Source organism: Gallus gallus, chromosome 4 (assembly GCF_016699485.2).
Source record: "Gallus gallus isolate bGalGal1 chromosome 4, bGalGal1.mat.broiler.GRCg7b, whole genome shotgun sequence".
In the NCBI taxonomy this organism is placed as follows: Eukaryota; Metazoa; Chordata; class Aves; order Galliformes; family Phasianidae; genus Gallus; species Gallus gallus.
Genome location: NC_052535.1, coordinates 32,676,735 through 32,697,355, shown reverse-complemented (window position 1 = coordinate 32,697,355; position 20,621 = coordinate 32,676,735). Strand labels below are relative to the sequence as shown.

The following is a 20,621-nucleotide window of genomic DNA, read 5'->3' as shown; positions in this document are numbered from 1 at the left end:
TCAATGAAATATTAAGGATATAGAAACAGATTGATATCTGCATCTTGGCATGCTGAATCCTCTGGGATGAGTAGAATTTTTCCTTTTGTGTAGAGATTATGAAATGAGTGATAAATGCTTTTGAAATCCTGTCATTCTTAATTGATTTGACGAGCAATAAGAGTTGGAGAAAAATGTATAAGCATTCCTGGTTGTCAACTGGTACTTTCTCCGTTTCTAAAAGCAAAGGAGCTTTAGACATTTCAGATGCAATTTTCATATTCTTAAATTTGTAGAAAAAGAGACAGAGCCTAATAACTTCCTCAAAATTATGATCAAGGAATGTTATATGCTGTATTAATTGGATTTTCTTTTTGATTATTGCTTTCTTTTTTCTAATTAAATGGAAGAATGTTTTTATTGAGCCTTTCTTTTGGTGCCTTAAAAATGATACCTTTCTGGTAGTAAATTCCCCTACTTAAAACTTTAAAATAGCCTTTTTTAATGGGAATGGTATTGGTCTAGAGGTCAAGGGTTCTGACCCATTTCAAAACCTTTGACCTTCATTTACAACCCTTATGGTTTGCTTGCCTGACGAATAAGGATAATGCAAAATTAATGTTTCTTCACATCGATTTATTCGTTTTAGTGCCTATATTGCCAAATTTATTTAGACTGTGCTGATAGACATTTCATGAATACAAATGAAAGAATCATAGAAGGTGTGAAAAATCGGTAGTCTGCATTGTCAATAAAATGCAATAAGAACAGTTACTTCTGGAGATTACACCTAATAGATTTTACAATGAACTAGTGAAGAGTAGTTATGTTTTCTAGCCAGTTTATTACTAATGAATGTATGTAGAAATTTGCTCATCTAGCTTTCCATTTTCTTCAGAAAAAAAATGTGCTTTTATTCTGAAAGGAATTTTATAGTCCTTGTGGAAATTCTGGAATTTAGGGATGGTTATTTTACATGTTGCAATGCTGGAAGCAGGCATTCTTAAACTAGAGAACATGAACTTGTTACTGATATAAATTAAAAAAGATTCTTTGTCACCAGTAAATCCATATACAAGTTTTAATGTTGCTCTTTAATGTGTTAGAGTAAAACTAATCTGAGTACTAAATATGTGTCTGAAAGCTTTGTATTACCATTTAAAAAATTAGTTTTTGGTATCCTTTCTCCTGGTTTCAATAATTAACGATTGACCTTTCCTTCTATTTTTGGTAGGGTAATCTAATCTTCTTTTAAAATCATGTTGTGCTCTGTACTGTACGTCACTTGTTTGGTTGTGGGAAGTGGAAGGGATAAGGAATAAATGACGTGCTCTAATGCATCTATTTGTCATACGTGTCACAGTGCCATTTAATACTAATTTAATCAAATTGAGGATATAGTGATTGCTTAGTGTAGTGCTGGTTGCTGAGACTGGGGTTGTTCTTTGTGAAATAGTAGAAATAAACCAATAAGGTCACAAAGACCTCAAAATCTTTTTTAAGTTGCATAGCAGCTGTAGTTTTTGGCAGAATATGAAAAATGATGTGAGAAATGAATCTAAAATTAGCTCCAGATGTATACAGATTGTTCTGGGGTGATAATTACATTTTTCACTTTGAATTTTCCTAATTCAAAGAGGTCAGCATGGCAATCACAGAAGTGATTTATTTTGTTAAGAAGTGAACTGTCTTTTGCTACATGAAAGCTTGAGAGATATGAAATTGAATTTCAGGACGACGGTTTACAGATACTGGGAGGAGATGGGATTGAGCTTGATTGATTTTTCCTTTTTTATTTTTTTTGACCGAGATGGGGTGGGAAGGGAAGTGATATCCTTTTGCTAAAATTTTAATTAATTTTTAAGAGGAGATGGAGAGGATGAAGTGCCAAAGATCAAAAGATCAGGTCAAATACTAGTTTTTAATCACATAAATAATGTGCCATAGTTACAAAGTAAGTATCTGCAAATTTGATTTAAAACTTCACAAATTTGTCAGCCATCATTTTATGAAACTGAAAGACTGTTCTGATTAATTTCTTTGGTGTTTTTATGTTAACCTCTTTCTGAAAATTTGTTTTAAGCATCATATATTTGTTGTAAGCGCTTGATTTATTTTTTAAAATATATTTATTTAGATTTATGTCTGGAAGAGTTTTTTTTTTTTTAGTAGTTCAAAATAGAACAATGAAGTCTCACAAGTAATTTTTCCCCATAGAAATACAGAGATGAATCACTTCACCTTCTCCGGTAGAGTGATTAAAAATCTTAAGAAAATATTTCCGTCAAAGTATTATGGCACCTTGTTAATGATTTTTCTCCTTTGAAGTTTGTGTATTCAGGCACATGAAAAAAACCATCACTACTATGTTTTGTTTTCGTGTTTATATTTTGATGTATTGTTTTATTGTTTACGCAAAGTAAGAGGAGAAACAAGTGGTTTGAGATGCAGACAAAAGGCTGTTTCTAAGGTGAAAACAGTTGTGTGTTTTTGATAGACACGCTACATTTTCAGGCATGTGTCTGTGTGTATACTTTCATTTATATAAATCTATCACAAAGAAATCCTTCATTTAATATTACTGCAAAGCGTTCCTGCTTATTTGACATTAATATCATTTTTGAAAGAATCGACGTTGCATTCAAGGCCACTTTATAAAAGCGTTGTGTTGCTCATCCTAATTCAGTCTGACACACATTCCAATAACACTACCTCCCTTCTAGGGTTTAAAACTAAATTTATGGCTGGGCATTGTGAAGTGCATCATTTAAAAATGGTTTCAACCCAAAACATCTAATAAATAAATAATGTGTATGGCTACTCAGTAGCAGACTTTCCAGACTAGAAATCATTCCATCGGATACTCAACAGTCCACTATCGGAGAGGGCTGTCAGATAAATCTTACAGTAGCTGTATTCATGTCCTGTAAATCACATGTTATTGTCTGAGCCTTCTGCCCGGTCATCTATTCTTTTCCCATTTATCAGAAATGCATACAGTACAGTGAACCTAGAAGCACCACGTAGTCTGGGCTGGTATCCTGTTGGGGTAATTAAACAAGCTAAACGAGTGAGGTCCTGTGTCTAATATCCCTTTTAAATGAGTGACGTCAGGATGGTGAAGATGTTTACGTGCTGTTGTAAAGCAAGGCTTCTGCTTGGGGAAACTTGATATCATCCTTGAAAAAAGCATTTTCATATAAAATGATTTTCTCTCTATGCCTAAACTCAAAGGGACATGTGTATGTTTATCCATAAAGTAAATATGCTACTGTGTCCTTTCGTTTGTCACTTGTTTCCTTGAAATACTCCATCAAAACAGGAAAAACTATCACCTGTCCTACTCTCTCATGAAGTTTCTAAAACATATTTCTCCGTTACTCACATACGTGAAACATTTGATCAATTAATTATTGTAGATCCAAAGTGAAAAGGTACAATAAAAGGTGAATAAAGTTCTCTATAATTCCTTGATGCCTTTTAATTTAAAGAATTGGCAACTCTTGAAAAAATCTTTATCCTTTTTGTAGTAGATGAACTGCACTGTCACTGGAATATGTGTAAGAGAACTAATTAGGTGGTTCTTGTCAAATTTGTCTTTGACTTGAGAGCATCTAAGTTTTCGAGACTATAAAATAGACCTATTCAAACTGACTCAAATATTTTCTAAAACTGGTGGAAAGCCATCCAACCTTCATAAAAGTTTAGGAAATAAGAGTTGATGATTACTACATCATCTTTTTTTGCTTCCTCCCCCATCTGACCCCCCAATACACCCTGCTCTCTGGCTCAGTATAAAGAGCTTCTTGGGTCCTCCTTCTGCTCCCTGTGGTTTCAAAGGGACAGGTGATAGGATTTGCAAAACCAAGACCAATATTTGGATAAAATTCTATGATTCTATGATTCTACACTTGATCTCTAGGTTTTTTATCTTCTGGATATAGGACTGTGGTGTATTGCAGTACAACTGCATAGTTGTAGCTATTGGATTTATATTGGACCTTCATCAAATGCAGTTTTCATGGGGAGATAGAGGACAGAAGCATAAACTCATATTCTGGAAGTTTTTGTGTGCAATGACAGTATCTTCTTGTATGGCCCCAGTGAAATATGAGTACAGTTGAATGTGTCATGTACTGTGCTGATACTTTTGGGGATTATTTTTGGAGAGGAAAGCATGATTCGAGGCGGAGCATGTTTGCCTTCAAAATAGAGCAGAAAATAAGGTGATCAGTAGCAGTGAAGAAAAACAAGTAATAGTGTGAAAGTTGATCCATACGTGTAGGAAAACTTCTAAGTTTTCAGTTCTTTTTTTCTCATGCAACTCTACACACCAGACTACTTATGATTGGTTCTATAGGTAAAAAGTTTGCAAAAGTGTTTTCCTTAAATGCTGTCTTTCTTTAATGAGGTGTTTTATTAAGAATGCTACTAAAGCAGTTGCTTTTCAGATTATTCTGCTCATAGAGAATTCATATTCATTTTCATTTTAGGGGAAAGTATTTTAGTGACATCGTATCGCTTACTCTGATAAGGACTCATAATTGTTTGAACAATATCGACATGTGCCATGCAGTAATGCACCTTTGAACAAGCAGCAGGGCAGCATTTACCCCAAGGAAGTGTATTATATTATAATATAATATATTATTATAAGTGTATTATAAGTGTATATTAATTAATAAGACTTTTTTTTTTTAGCACACTTTTTTTGTGCCCCATTCTTAGGTGGTGTAGAAGATGGGTGGTTTTCAGTTTTTGCCACAGAGAATATAACAGAGCATATAGTGTTGCACTGTGATCTGCACTGGTTTCTAATTTACTTTTAAGTGCAATTTCGTGTGATGGATAATTATAGTGATTGTTATTAAGCTTTAATTGAATTGAGTATAGGTTATCTATAGAGCTACATCGCTGTGATACCATGGCAGCTGAAACAAATGAAAGCATCAAAACTCTAACTGTATCCTGGCTTAGAAACAAAGAGAATAAATGCTGTTTGGATTCTTTTTGTGTGCTCCAGTTGTTATGTGATGACATTATCATCAAGATGATAGTTTCCCATCTAATTATTTTGAGCTGCAAATTAGTTTTAAAAGGATCTAATAATCCTTTAGATTCATGATTTGAAAATGTGCATCTTCGTACAGAAGGCCAATTTTGTAGGATTTTTTGCTGCCAAATGACTTTCAGTCCATTTCAGTTGAAATTCTGATTTCATTTTAAAGTAATCTAGAATCTGTAGCAGTTTTTCCAGTTGTTTGAACAAGTAAGGCTTTATGTTTGTACCTTTTTCTCATTAAGGACTACAGGTTGGATAGCATAATTCTGATAAAAAATGAAAGATGAATGCAGCTGTATTTGATTAAAAAGAAAGCAAAGCACACCAACCAAACTTTTAGTGATAATTTGCCTTGTAATTAAAATGATTAGAAACAAAACTTGATTAGGCAAATAGAAAAGATTAATGACGTAACAGATAAAAATAGGAAAAAGGACTTCCCCAAGTCTAAATTATGATGTTCAGGGTAGGATGCTGGATCAGTCATGCCTTATGTTGTTAACCTTCTTTGCTATGTTCTTAAATATTCAGTGTTTCCAGTTTAGCCTGAGAGCATTGTACTGAGGTGCCCAGAAAAATACATCATCCACAGGTGTGCCAGAGACTTTGTATTGTACATTAGTTGGTTTGTGCTATTTTGAATAATTGGAAGATTGAAAGAAAATCTGCCTAGCTTTCTGTGGGGATGAAATGCCTGTGCAAGGAAGCAAGACTATTCAGGGTTATCTTATTCAGCTACTGATTATCTAGATTCTGAAGCTCTCTCAGGTCTATGCTGTACCAAGTGGAGCAAGACATAATAATAAAACTGTGTATGAAAATGCAGAATTACCATGCAATTTATTAATTGCTACTTGGGTAATGGCTGCAGGATTCCTAATGCAGTTTCTTAACAAATATTGCACAGCTGCTGTAACTGGCACGCAAAATGAAAGATTGTTATCCTGCCTTTAAGGTGCTTTTGGATGACAAGTATTTGGGACATGTCTTTTGAGATTTTATGTACACTGCTGCTTCAGGATATTTTCATTGCAGCAATTTTTTATTATGAACTCTTATCTCTTGAAAACTTCTTGTTATTACGAGGGCTGCGCCAAAAGTAGTGCCTTCTATTTTATTATCGTGGCCCACGACATAATAGTGTCAGAGGTGGGTGTTGGTACGATGGTAGAGGCTGAAACCTTCCTGCCAGTTTCCCATTCTGATAGGATTTCCAGCTACTTCCATTTATTTAAATCCTTTCCTTTGAACTCAAGTATGTTGAAATTACATTTGGAATTAGCTCTGGATTATTTTGTTTGTTTGTTTGTGACCTGAGTAGTATCATAGACTTTGTCTCTTCACAACTAGGCTATTGTAATATATTCTGTGTGAAAATCCAGAATAATGCAGCACTTGACTGTTGAAACTTCACTCTTTGCTGGAATTCCTGATCTTTTCTGAATTGTTTGAAACATAGCTTCCTTAAAAAAAAAAAAAATAATAATAATAAAATGTCTGCAATGAATTCAATGGAATGAATGAATGAACTGAAGAGCCACTCTAGGCTTATGAAATGGGAGTTTCTGAAGAGGAATTTCTGATAAAAAAAAAATCACTAATGATCACACTAGTTGGATTTCCTTTTAGTTTGCTACATTTATGATATGTTTCAATTCTGTCTTTTTTCTTAGTGTAGTTGTTGGCTTTGGCCGTAATGTAGTTTGTTTGCTGTTAGTATGGCTTACAGATAAGGAATTTAAAGCCTCTGTGTCCATCACTAGCTATTTTAATTTTTTTTTTTTTAATAAACTGATAGAAATGGGTTGGTTTGTGTAAAGTCTGTAAAGCAGGTGTCTATTGACAGTTTGCTTAACAATAGAAATCAAATAAGTGTATAATTTAAACTGAGCGGTTGCTTTTAACTATGGAAATAGATTAGAATGTATTGGGAATGATTAGTTGATACTATGTGAATAGTAAGTGGCCTATTCTTAGTGGTGCAGTAAGCGCTGTATAGTTGTATCCTAACATGTAGTGGTCACAGTAGTTAAAATGTATAAGGAAATAAAGACAAAAAGAAGTAGTTCATATCTTTCCATGTTTTGTAGCCTAGGAGATGCATTAAAGGTTTGCTCACTCCTCAATTTAGAGGTGGAATATATGATGTGGAATTGTAAGGTGGGCAAAAATTACAGAGTATGACATTTATCTTGAGAAAAATAGAACATATGATATTTGCTAAATATGAGTTATTTTGGTATTTGATATTTTATTAAATGGGGTTGTTGTTTGTGCATATTGGACATAAATAATCATCAAAGAAAAAGCGGTGGCTTCCTGATAAGAAATTGTTTTTTCTGGATCTGATTTTGACCCCATTTGGAAAATGCCCTCTGTAATTTTCAGCAAAGCCATGGTGCTTTGGTGTGGACTTGGGTAATGAGTTGGGTCTTGGGACAGTTCACTTGGGGAAGTCAGCATGGTGTGAAGACTTTGGATAGAGGAAATAAGAGGTACTGTTGAAATACAGGCACAAAAGCCCTTAGAAGTAGTTTGCTATGCTGGAGCAGAGAGAGAGAGAGATGAACTTTCCTAATGTCATCTTGTGAAAATGTAAATCTTTCCATTGGAATAATTCTGAGGGGGAAAAAATAATAATATCCCCCCCTCCCTTTATTTTTTCTTTTTAAGTACTCTCTTTAGTGTGGGCTTTTCAGATATTAGAGACTCTTACTGAGAAAATTTCTCTTGTGAAATGAAAATTACTTAAATTTGTTCAGGAATTCAGGACATGGTGGTGTTGGTAGCAGTTGAATGGGAAATGTGTCCATTCCAGCTAAAAATATTAGCCTGTAGAATTTAAAACTGTGCTGGGAGTTTGCATGATTAATGTGTAATTTTTTTCATGTTCAGGGAAGAGAGCAGATTGTATAACTTAAATGTGAATTTTGGGAGTCTGGTAGGTTACAGGTCAGTTTCACATCCATGAATGTACACTGCAGATGCTGCAGATGTTAACAAGAACATAATTTAGCTACAGAAGCAAGACTTTTCTGAAGAAAAAAGGCATCCTGTTGCTTCACCAGCACACTAGGTCTTAAAAAAACACCACCATTTAAGGTGAGTTTTGTGCAGCGAGAGCACACCCTGTGGCTTGGCAGTCTAGTCAGAAGGATGATACCACGCTGACTTTATAACTAGATCTTTGAACAATATTCTCATGGGTGGTAAATGCAAAACAAAGTAATATCAACTGGCACTTAATTCTGCGAGCTCCCTGCTGATGGGGCTCTGCACTGAAATGGAACTCTTCCTGACAGGAAGTCAGCCGCGAAGTGTGGAGACCTCTGAAAATAAAGCGTGCCTTAATTTGACACCCTGCTGTTTTACAGCTAGTCTGTTTAATTTGAGACCATGGAAAGAGGTTTGGTGGAGGGTAGGGGGTGAGATTGTGGAAAGTTCAGAGAGTGGCAGTGCTTGTCTTTTAAACTTCATACTAATTACACATACAAGAACGTTTTTTGTTCATGTTAACAAGCTAAATCATTTCGATCTCACTGTTGCCAAGCAGGAGTTTAAGAAAGATCTGGGGAGCTAAAAGTTGTGGCAGGAGGAGCTTTGCATTGTGGTGATGTGCAGTTACAGTCTAAACTTGGGGATTATTTACAACTTGTTTGTGCCTCTTTATGTCTGTCAGCAACTGGAAAAATCTTTAGATAGGCTGATGATTCACTTGTCTTTATACAAATATTTTAAGAGATTTTGCTCAAATGAAAAAGCTCATAATTTGGGTAACGCAGCCATGAAAATGATAGAGGTGCACATTTTAGGTGTTAGGCCCTACTTCTGAGTCAAGTTTGATTCAGAAGAATGATCTGGATTTCTCAGTACTGTCTGAGTACTTACTTAAATACACTTATTTTTATTTCTACCTAAATATGAATGGTAGTATTTTCATTTTTGGACAATTTACTTTGTATATGCACGGGAGGATTTGCAGAAATTTTGTTATCAGGTTTATTGTAGCAACATATAAGAGCAGATGAGCTTAGAACTGTGGGATGCTGGGTGTAATGTAACAGTGGAATAATGAATACACCGAATAAGGAGCAAGTCTGAATGTCTGAAGACAGGCGGGGTGAGGACAGGAATGTAGTATGGAAGCAGAGGGTAATGGCAGCAGTGCACGCTCATTTTTCTTCCTTGTTTGTGCATATATGCATTTAATTTATTAATTTTGAACAAAAAAAAGCTCATATCACTTCTCTGTGTTCCTCTTATGTTGTCCCTTCTTGTCGCTTCTGTTTTTCTGACTCGTTTCATGTGACTTAGTTTCTTGCTTTCCATTTCTGCTTTTCCTTGTGGAAGATTGGTACTTCAGTTTCTTAATTTATGTCTAAATTTTCTGTCCTATTCTTCTATAAGCTTCTGCCTTTCATCTTTGCATTGAAAAAAGCTGATGGTTACAGAACCTGAGGAGGAAACTACAGAGGAAAAGGTTTGCTGCTAGATGAACTTAAACCTGACCCCTAATGTCGTTTCTTGGAGTCATGGCAACAGCCTGCTCCTGGGAGAGAGAAAGGGATGGGCTGCCCAAGCAAATTGCTTCCTCCATCAGAAATGTGGACCTGAAATCAGTGATCCGCTCACTTGATTTTTCTTTATCCTACAGTTTCTTGCTCTAGGAGAGAATGTAGGAGAAACAAAGTTTAGCGGAGACGTATCTGTCCCGTGTAGTGCAACATCAGTGCTAGGGGTGTAATTTGTACAAAAAATTTCTAGGGATGAAGTCATGAGTTAGATTGTGCCGAATGGCATGTAATAAATGTTTTTCATATATGTGCTCATATCTTTTTGAAACCAGAGAAAAAAATGAATTTCATGAGTTATGGTAATATGCAGGCTCTATGCTGTGATGCTTTTTACTGGTAGCATTCTGTTTGTGCAGTTATGTTTTAATCATTTTTTATCGACTTTTTGATTAAGTAAGTTAAGGTCTTTTATTATTAAAATTCCTCTTTAAGAATATTTGATATCACCATAAATGATGACGACAGCAACTTACACCAAGATTTTATGTCTGTATGTAATTTTTAAAAGATTGTGTGTACTTCAGTATTTTATGTGGTATAACTTTGCTTTTACTGTGGATTTCTGTAGTTTGCAGAGAAGGCAGCAGTTGTCACTTCTAAAGTAATCTCATAGCTTAGAGGGTATTGTCTGACAAGCTGACAGTTTTTTATTCAGTATTTCACTGAACAACGTGGCACACCAGTATGCAAACTAGTCCAGCTCTGTATGTGTATAATATATTTTCAGAATCTATAAAAACTTACTGTGACGTGAACTCAAACTTCAGGTATTGAAATTAAACTCTCATTATAAGGTAATTTCAGGCGTTTACCAGTAACAACATAATACCAGTTTATAGGAAGCTCTGTTTACATGGAATATCCCGAGTGGTTAAACAGCAGGGGAGTCTTCTGCTTTTAGTTAAATAACTGCTGTTTCTGTATGGCTTGTTTACTACTTGTTTAATTCCTTAGTGCAGTGTGCTATTGAATTGAGCATGCAAAAGTCAGCTAAGAGTTCTGTTTTCTGTGTCTCAGTTTATTACTTGCTGTACGATAATAAAGGAACTATTTTATTGGGTTAGTTGTAATTAACTTCAGCACTAGGCATTGGTATAAATCATTCCCAATCTGTTTTCTTTACATTTTCATTCTTTTTAACTGGTTCAACATAGTTTCTTTCTGTCATCCTCTTACATAAGGACTGGGGTTGTAATTGCTTTTTTGATTTAGGCTGTCGGAAGCTAATGTGCATGTTGATCCAAGAACTGATTGAGGAACACTAATGAATTTCATATAACACTTTTAAAAGATTTGCAATAAATACTATGTAATAAATATAGCAGTGATCTGTTATACTGTTGGAGTTCAATACATTGTTGTCATGCTGCGCAGCTGGAAAAATGTTGCAGTATACGGTACTTTGATTCAGTTTCATGCTTAAAATAGTTAATGACTTTGTGGTTATGAATTACTTGAAAAATGCTCTAACAATTCCATAGAGTATGTTTTATAAAAGTAACTATGGTTATAAAAACCTTTATTTCTGTGTTTTATCAGGAGTAAAATACTGGCACAACTCACTTTGACTTTTCAGTTCTTTGGTTCAGCCTTGGCATTTGATACCAGCTGAGCCCGGTATCTTTTTAACAAACTTATCAGTACGTTTGTGTACTTCTGCATTTTCAGTTGTTAGTTAACAGCACAGATTTTAAAACAAGTAAATACACCTTAGAGGTCCTTTTCAATCAGTTTTGCAGGAGCAATCTCACTGTTCTTCAACTTATTGTTTCAGGGACAGAGAGTCACCCAGGCAATCTCAACTCACCCTTTAGTGTTCATTAGTAAGATTTGAGTGTATTTTGGAATATTTCCCCACAATTAAATCCTCAGTGTTATGTCTCCCCTAGAGAAACTGTCTCATCTAGTTGATTTTTATGCAACTTTCTCCTAGAACACTCATTAAATTTTTTAATACAAAGACTTCACTAGCTTTTTTTTTTTTTTGACGAAAAACAATCTTTTTTTTTAATGGAATGCCAGCAGTAAATACTTGTTATTGTAACTGAGTGTGTTTGATAGTTTAAAAGTCTTATAAAAATAATTAGCTCTTTTATATAGTTCTGATGGCAGCCTAGCAAGTTTCCCCTGGAGCAGTCTCTAATGAACAGGCCTTGATTTTTCCAGTTGGGCTTTTAGACTCCCTGAGGACTTGACTTCAGACCTTGAAGGGCAGCAGCTGCCATTTGTCTTCAGACTGGAGTTGCCAAACAGACAGACCATATACTAATAGGACGCATTTGTTCTGCCTGAGTATGTGGAGCCCTGATAGAAGCATAATGATGATCATCAGTTGAAAGCTTGTAGCCAGCTAGGGTTAGAGTAACTTTTATCATCCGTATTGCAATCAAAACCTCTGTATTGATTTGTCAGATTTCCATGTTACAGCTTTCATTTGTGAGATGTTGTTTAAATTTTGATAAATTCAAAGCTGTTTGATAAGTTTTCCCCTGACAAAATGTCAGTAAATATTTTTGCAGACTACTGCTTTTCTCCGTAAATGTCAGCAACAGTGATGTGTTTATCTATGGAAGGGTGTATGTATGTAATTACTTAAATTATATTTTTTCTCAATCAGTTTCAGATAGTTCTCCCATTACTGTTTTTTTTTTTTCTTTTTTTTTCTGTTGTTGTTAATTCCACTTTTATTTGGGCATCCAGATATGACTGCTCTAAATAAGGTTGTCCTCAAATATGTTTTCTGGTTGCTCTTAGATTTAAAATGTCTCAACCCTACAAAATTTTGCTGTTTTGTACTCTACTTAGTAGGTGTTAATTCAATATTAAAATGTTGATAGATTTTTTTAGTTATGTTTTCCGTAATTTGATACTGTTTTTCATTTTTAATGTATCTTTGTAGATTTAAAAATGTTAAGCAAACTCTCTACAAGTTGTGTTTTCAGATGTCAGATATTCTACTTAATGTGCAGTCTAGCTTTTTTTAATTATGAAAAACACAGCTGAGATATAATCTAGTTTTTGCTATGTATTCTTTATTGCTGAGTTCATTCATGCCTGTAGTGGATGTGGTGCTGAGAGAGTGGTGACACCAAGTACAAACACTGCTGAAAAGTTCTTGATAGTTTACTTTAGACACTTAAAGATTAGAATATCTCTCTATGAACAAGTTTTTCACGCAGATTTGACCTTTAGTCTAGGATATAATATGTCTCTTAGTCATATGTTAACACATTTTCCCACTCTATTCCTTAGTGCTCCATTCATAGTTGTCACTAGCAAAGTCATCCTTCTCATTTGTTTAAGAATCAAAATAAATCTTTACAATTTCAGCAGATTTATGGGAAGCGTGGATTAAGAAACAATTGACTGTCTGTCTTCCCTTGCATTTGAAGTGTGCATTTCAAACTTGAGATATAATTCTTCATTGTTAATATGTTAATATTGTCAGACAGTTTTTTTTAGGTTTCTGAGAAGTTATGTGAGGGAGATGTGTGAGTGTGTATGTATACGTATCAACATAAAAGATGACTTGTAAATAACAATGGTAGTACTATTTGTTGAAAATGGAGCAGTTTTGATCTATTGGTACTTCATGGAATGTTTTTGAGATGCATGTTTATTTGTTTAACAGTGAGATTAGTACATGGATTGGGCTCATAAATTTTTTCATATAACTTGAAGAATATGTATTTTTTGTTAATTCTTTGAAATATGGTTCTGTTTCTTTCCTAGAAGTGTACAGATGAGGATGAATTGTACATTTGCTGTGTACATGCAAGCACTCAAAATTGCAGCCCATCCAAGTATTTGTGAAAATAAATCCTGGCATTTGAGTGATTAAAATTTAGAAATGACTGTATTGTGTCATTTTGCTTACTCTGTTTTATCGCTGTGGATGCAAAGAGATGCTGAAGAAGGATAAAATAGGGCAAGCATATATGACACTTCTCCTCCATGAGTGTTCCTCTTTCCAGCTACTGTCAATGTGGGATATTTTCTGAATTGAATGAAGTTTCTGTGAATTTACTAAATATCGGTGAATTTTCCTTGCATACTCTTGTACAGTCTCCACTTTATCCTACATTGAAACAGCGCAGCATTCTTTAACAGTGGGTTCCACTGGTCTGTAATGCACTGTGAGAATAATTACCTCAGTTTATTTGTTCTCAAGCTGGCTTCTACTAGCTGATGCTTGTAGAAAAGGCTTTTAGATGGGCAACGGTAAATAATGAGCTCCTCAACCATTAAGTCTGATCAAGAATATTCAGAACGTGCAGGGTGCCAACAACAAATGGAAGAAATGACTGATCGATGGTGTTGACACCTGAAAACCCAAGTTCAATGTAGACTTTAAAGATCTTCAATATTTATCTAATGTTGCCATAGAATGAGAGACATAGCTTCTTTTTAAGAAAAGGAGGAGGATTAAGTAGAATAAAGGACTTCTAAATGTATTTGGAAGCAGAATAACTACACATGTAGATCTAGCTGAAGTAAAATGGGGTGCAGTTACTAAGGATTGTTTTGCTAGACTAATCTCATTGCTGGTTGTAGTCTAATGCTTGCTGTGGTTTTCTGTCTACGTGTCTTTCCCAGACAAAGGAAATGTGGTAGTGATTTATATGAATTTTAGTGTCACATGACTGATCATTAGTTAGGATTAATTAAAAAAGAAAGCTGTAGATTTAAAAAAAATAACATCACAAATGTCTAACTCAAGTGGGGTTAAAATATAGACCTTGAAGGAGATTATTAGTTTCTGAAGAGGTGGTTTTAATACCAATGCTACTTCATGTTTTCGACTAATGATCTTTGTGTGCTTATAACTTGTTAATGAAACTTGTTGATGATATAAAATTGTTGCTATAAAGGACTGGGATATGATTTTGCTTATGACAGAGTAGTGCAGTAGCTATGGGAAATTTACTGTTCTATACAAAGCTATAATTCAGATGATGCTCAAAGTATCGTTTCAGGAAGAGAAATAGTACATGCATTTTGTCTCGAGTACTTATCAAAGTGTTTACAGATTCCATTAAGGAAGTAGGTGAAAAAATAATGAGCTAAGAAGTTTCCACATCAGACATGGTATTTGAGTAAAATGTGATTTCTTATTTGTCTCCTTGAAATGGTTGCTTTTCATTGTAGCTCTTTGTGCTTAGTGCTTCAATTTTTTTTTCCCTGCTTCACTATTCTCGTTGTACAGTGACCAAGAGCATTAAAAGTAGATTATGTCTTTCAGTTACTAAACATTTATAGCCATAGGAAATGATGGTCAATTAAGTACAGCTTAGAACAGGTATGAAATTATTGACTTTGTTGATCTTCTCTTACAGTCCTTCCTTAGGAAAGTGCTGAAATGTGTTTTGTAGTTATTTAGTTGCATTAGTGGTTGAGTTTGAGGCTTTTAACGTGTTTTTTCCCTAATACCTTTGGGAGATGGATAACTAAGATGCTGATATAATAATGCAATATGCATACTGAGTGTAATTGTTTGAAAGGACATATACTGTGGGGAAATATTGAAGGGATCGTGAAATATGATGACCATTAGTCTTTTCTTTCAACTATTAAAACTAGCTTTAGGGTGTGTTCAGCTGGGATTTATGAAATTGTTTAGACTAACGCCGCTTTTGATGATGTCTGATGTAGAGAAAAATGCTGAAAAGTATCATGATAAATACCCCTTCTTTTCACTTTTGGCAACCTCCATCTTCACCAATTAAATTTTCAAGTGTTGTAGTGAGTTCTGTTAATGAGAGAAAGAGAGGTTACTAACACAGAGCAACAGATGGGCAGTGTCATTAAAAAAAACTTTTTTTTTTTTTTTTTTTTGCTTTTCACACATTTTGGCTAACAGAGAATCATTTTAACAATCCTCGTACAAAGCTGAATATTTAATTTGATATTAAAATTTGATATTATATTAAAAGGCCCTCTTAATAGTATTAGTTATGCAAGTTATTTTGTTTAGAATATTAACACCTAAAGGGCTTTTTGAAGAGAAATAAATGTTTCTTAAAGCTACTTCAAACAGCTTTCAGGCTAACTTGAAGTCTTGTAATGGTGACAATAAGAAGGCAGTGGGAGAAAATTGGAAGAAGGATGATGGGAGAAATATCAGTAAAATAGATGTAGCAGGAAGAACTGATGATACCACTGGGGGTATTATTGAAAAAAAAAATCAATGCAATAATATGTAAATGGAGTCCAGCTGACATTTAGAATGTTGCTTGACTAGCAATGCATATAAACTAGTTATATAAAAAGTAATGAAATCCTTTATTATTCATGAGGAGTAGTACATCACAAATTCCAATTATTCTTCTCTTAGTTCTGACTACTTCAACATTGCAATACAGTGTCGCTCATTAAAAATGATTAAGAAGTAGAAAATGAGTTGATACTGAAAAATTTCAAACTTTTCATTTTTCTGTTGGCTTCTGTGTATGTCTGATCAAACCTTCATGTTGCTGACTTAGGTAACATCACTTTGCAAATCTGTGTAGTTAAAAACTTGCTCTGGTGATACACTGACTACTGAATACTTCTGTATTTAGAAATCTGAAATTGATTTTCTATCTGCAGTTTTGTGCTTTCTGTCTGTTTTAGAATTGGCAAGATTTGTAAAAAGAATGTTTGCTAGGATTGCTGTTTCTTACAATAAAACTGGAAAATCAAGAAAGCTGATATGAAAGAGCACGTGATGCTAAACTGTCTGTCTGCATGGTTTTCTGTTGGTTTAGAAGGGGAACAAACTTAGTTAAAACAGTTATTACTGATTTAAATGAAGAGCTATATCTAGTCTGTTCTTTCCAAATACCTATTTTTTTTCCCTCTGAAATGTCTCACGCATTTGTTACCCTATTTTTTTTTTTGTTTCTGTCAATTTGTTGCTACTGAGTATGGGATTCAAAGTCTTTGTTGTGTTTTTGCTGACAAATTCTGTTTGTCAGCTATCAAAAGGGGAAGCAAGCCCCATTAATGGGTTATATACTTCTCAAAATGTCTTTTCTGGGGATCAGGCAAAACCTGCACCTACTCCTGAAGAGTGTGTGGAATTTTGCTATAGTTCAGGGTTCTCTTGGATGTAAGAAATGTGTGCTGCCTGCCTCTGTGCTGTTAGAATGTTAATTTTTTTAATTTAGTATATATTGGGGGTTAATGATGTATTATTTGGTAAACCTGATCTTTGCAGTAGTAGTGAATATATGATGTTAAGGTGAGAAGACTATTATCCATATATGTAATTAGTATTTAAGAAATCTGTGTCTAAACAATAAGCACTGAATTTATTTGAAAGATTGTGTTAGCATTACCAAGTCTCACTAAGGCAAAGGGCATCAGTGAACCAGAGGAAGTAGTGAATTAGCACACAACATAGTGAATGATAAAGGTATTTGTGGGATGTTTTTGTATTTTCTTCTACCCTCCACAGAATATGGCTTGGAATGGATGGCACTTATTTGTTCTTGCTGGAAATGTTTCCTTCCTGATTAACGCAAAATTAATGCTTTTTATGTTTGTTAGTGGTATAAGTGATCAGAATGTAAAAGAAGGTGCATGACTTTCTAACCCTAAATGGTTTTTGTTGGTCTCATTTTTACAACTGTGTTTTTTTGTTTTATTGTTTTCTCTTTCTCAGGAGTGGCAGAACTCTATACAAAAGAATGCTGGCCTTGCCTTTATAGAGCTTGTCAATGAAGGAAGGTAAGTCAAAATAGCCATTCTGCTGTAGCGTTTAGGAACTTTAGGGAACTTAAGTGACTTGAAACACTTTTCTACAATTTTGCTTCTGCTGTTTTTTGTTTGTTTGTGTTACAATTTCTTTGAGTTTCACAAGCATAAATTCATATTCTTTAACAGTTCTACTTAGTTCTAATACTGAATAAGAGATTTTACAGAATCTGAATGCTCTGGTTTCATTAAATAGATCACTTGTCAGTGTCATGGATTTTCTTTCTTCCTGTCCTTGTGCACTGGTTAACGTTGAAACTATAATTTGTATTTGACTAATCTCTTGAGGAAGGGAATTGATATTTGGAAGGCATTATAGCTAGGATGTGTTAGAGAAGCCTTTGTCTCAAAAATTAGATTCCAGTTTCCTCATTTATTTTCTATCTACTTCATAAAATGGAAAGGAAAAGTATTCCTTTAAAGTACAGAAATTGTGCTAATATTCCCAATTAGCCTTCATGTTCTGCCAGTAACTAGATATGTATATTACTGAAACTTAAAGAGAAGGACTGAGCAGTTGTTGGGGCCATGCTCTTTAACTTGTAGTGACTATTCAGAGCCATCAATATTTTCTTCATTCGGAATAGATTGTGAGGCAGACTAGGGACTATTTATGTTTTCAAAAGGATTTTTATTCAAATGTCTTAACGAGTTAGCCAAGGAGAATTATAAGAAATGCCATTTTCTAAAGCAATGTTCTGTTGGTGAGCAAGTTAAGCTAGTAATAATCTCAACAGAAAATCAATTTTACAGGATTAGTGCAGCTACTGAGCTAAGAATAATTTATCACATAAATGAAAATGCTATGTAAACTTCTTATCATTGTAGAAGAAATGGCTGTTTGAGATTTTTCTTTTAAACTGCATGAATGTTCTCCAGATTTCTAGAAGTAATGAGCATTTTAATGGTTGCATTTCACTTTATGGTAAGAGAAACACCGTTTTGAGGCAGAAAAAACATTTTGCTACTAGTCTTGATCCCAAGGGCCAAGGTAAAGTAACAAGGGTGTTCAGTTACAGTGTTAAGATCTAGCCTGTAGTTGTTTCCTATTATGTGAGGCTGACCTGTCCTGACCTTACTTATAAAGTGCCTGCTATAAATTTGGCCCTTGATTAATGTTTTATTAGCATAGATAACGTAGAGATCCCACACACATGTAAACCACAATGTAAGGTTCATCTGGGTAAGATGATTATCATGAACAAATCAGTTACTGAGTTTTAAGTAGCAGTTACCTAGTAGTCTGTTTGTTCAGGTCAAGCGTTCAGAGAGTGTTCTATCAATGAAGTCTTTGGAATTGACTATTTTCTTTTAAAAACCTACAGTGCCCATCACAGACAGATGGAATCACTCCCCCGCCTCCGTAAACAACATCAATAACTTATAGTCTAGTCTTAGCAGAGTGGTTGTCTCAGGGACAAACGATCCCTTAAAGACTGAAAAGTGTGGTTTTGGTTAGCAGAAAATATCTAAGTAATTGTTACTTCATTTTTTTCATGACTCATAGCAGAGTTGTTTTTTAAAAAAGTGGGAACATAACTTTCATTATGGGGAAGAGGAGAGCGGATTCGTTTCTTATAAGAATGTCTGCTTTTATCTGGCTCCATTTTCCTCCATTCCAGTTTATAGGAATCTTTAAAGTTACTGCTGAATTGGTCATTGCATTGCTTTGTGGCTTTTCAGCATTCACTAAAAGGAAGCTGTTATCCCTCCTACAACATGAACTACATTCCAACTACTCTTTTCATCTCCTTTATACAGGTCACACGTTATTCTTCTTGCACATATACCAACACTTACTCTAAAGCATTTCTTTCTTTTCACAACACTATGATTTTTAAGAAATCCAAAAGCTGAAACTTTATAATTACAATTTAACAAATGGAAATGGCTGAAAGATACTGATTTAGACTTTTAACGCAATTCTATAACAATAGTTGAAGTTTTAAATTGTCTCCTACAAATGCTCAATGAAAGATGACAAGGTGTTTGTACACAGGACAGAACTGATTTCAGCAAGTAAGGATGTCCATGGGGTACCATGATGCATGGAGTGTTAGAGTAAATAAAATAATATTGAGGTTGGTAGAACTGCCTGGAATTTGTGGAATCACAAAATTGCTGTTGTCTGCTTTCTTGGTGGAAAATGTCATCTTATAGCCTCTGTAAAGCACAGTTTTACTCACAATGCTTATTACTCATTTTCGGACAAGTTATTAAGATACCAAAGGGTATTCCAGTTTGAAATTTGTCCTCCTGTCCTCCTGTGGTTGTTTTTTTTTTTTTTTTTTGTGCTTTTTTTTTTTATCAGGCAATTAAGACAACTAAAAATGTTTTTGGAATCAAATGAGCTCTGAAAGAAGAGATCTAAATCTCTTCTTATATTTGCCTTGAAATGTGTTTTTTCCTTTTATGTGAAAGGTATGAATGTACCTCTCTCTCTCTTGCCAGTTGAAAGTTTTATGTTTTGACTTGCTGTGTTTTGGCTACGATTCCCTGGACAGAAATATATGCAGAAAATCTGCCTCTGGGACTCGTAAGGTCTGCAATGTATGTACTGCATTCAGAATGTGTTGGGCTGAATTTCAGCATGTTCGCAAATAACTACTATATAACATGCTGCTCCAGGCTTTGCAAACACAGTGGGTCCACTGCTATTCTTTGCATAGCAAAATAGGTTTGTTTGAACCCAGAGAAATTTCGAATCTTCAAAACAGGGGAAAAAAATCTCTAAACAGGAGACTAGATTGTGAAGACACAGAATGGTAGACCTACCTAATTGTGAAATACACGGCTGAAGTCTTCGAAGGCCAGGATACAAGCGTGGTTAAAAAAAAAGGATCTGTGTAGAAAGCCAGGAAAGTGTTGAATATGTGAAAAGCTGAAGGAGCAAGTATTGGAAATTAATTTTTCTGTACATGAAAGCATGTAAATTTCAAAACATTGCTGCATTGAATATTAATTTGTATTTAATAAAATGAATATGCATTAGACAATAATGTTATGTCTGGAACAGTTACAGCTCTTTGAAACCTTGTTAAAAAGGTGCCAGCACGCACTGCTTCCCTGTGCTCTCAGCCATGTGTGCAGCAGAAACGTAGATTGTAAAACATTTTCCTTAACCTGTTGAACTTCTGTCAGTGTAGATTTCAGTCTTGGTGCTTGCCTTTCACCTTTGGGTCCTCCCTTTAGGGACAATCTGTTTTGGAGCCCTCAGCTGAAGACCTTACTGATGAGAGAATTTGTTTTACTGGAACTATTTCTTTCAC

General features: G+C 34.6%; 1 protein-coding gene across 3 annotated transcripts in view; it reads left to right on the top strand.

The window, feature by feature from the left end:
• Window positions 1-20,621, top strand: part of LRBA (LPS responsive beige-like anchor protein) — a 372,868-nt gene that overhangs the window by 97,590 nt on the left and 254,657 nt on the right. For all 3 annotated transcript variants that reach the window (XM_040699152.2, XM_040699153.2, XM_015276673.4), the window contains exon 35: window positions 17,261-17,325. In XM_040699152.2, coding sequence (XP_040555086.1) covers window positions 17,261-17,325 — 65 coding nt within the window. The remainder of the gene's footprint in view (window positions 1-17,260; window positions 17,326-20,621) is intronic.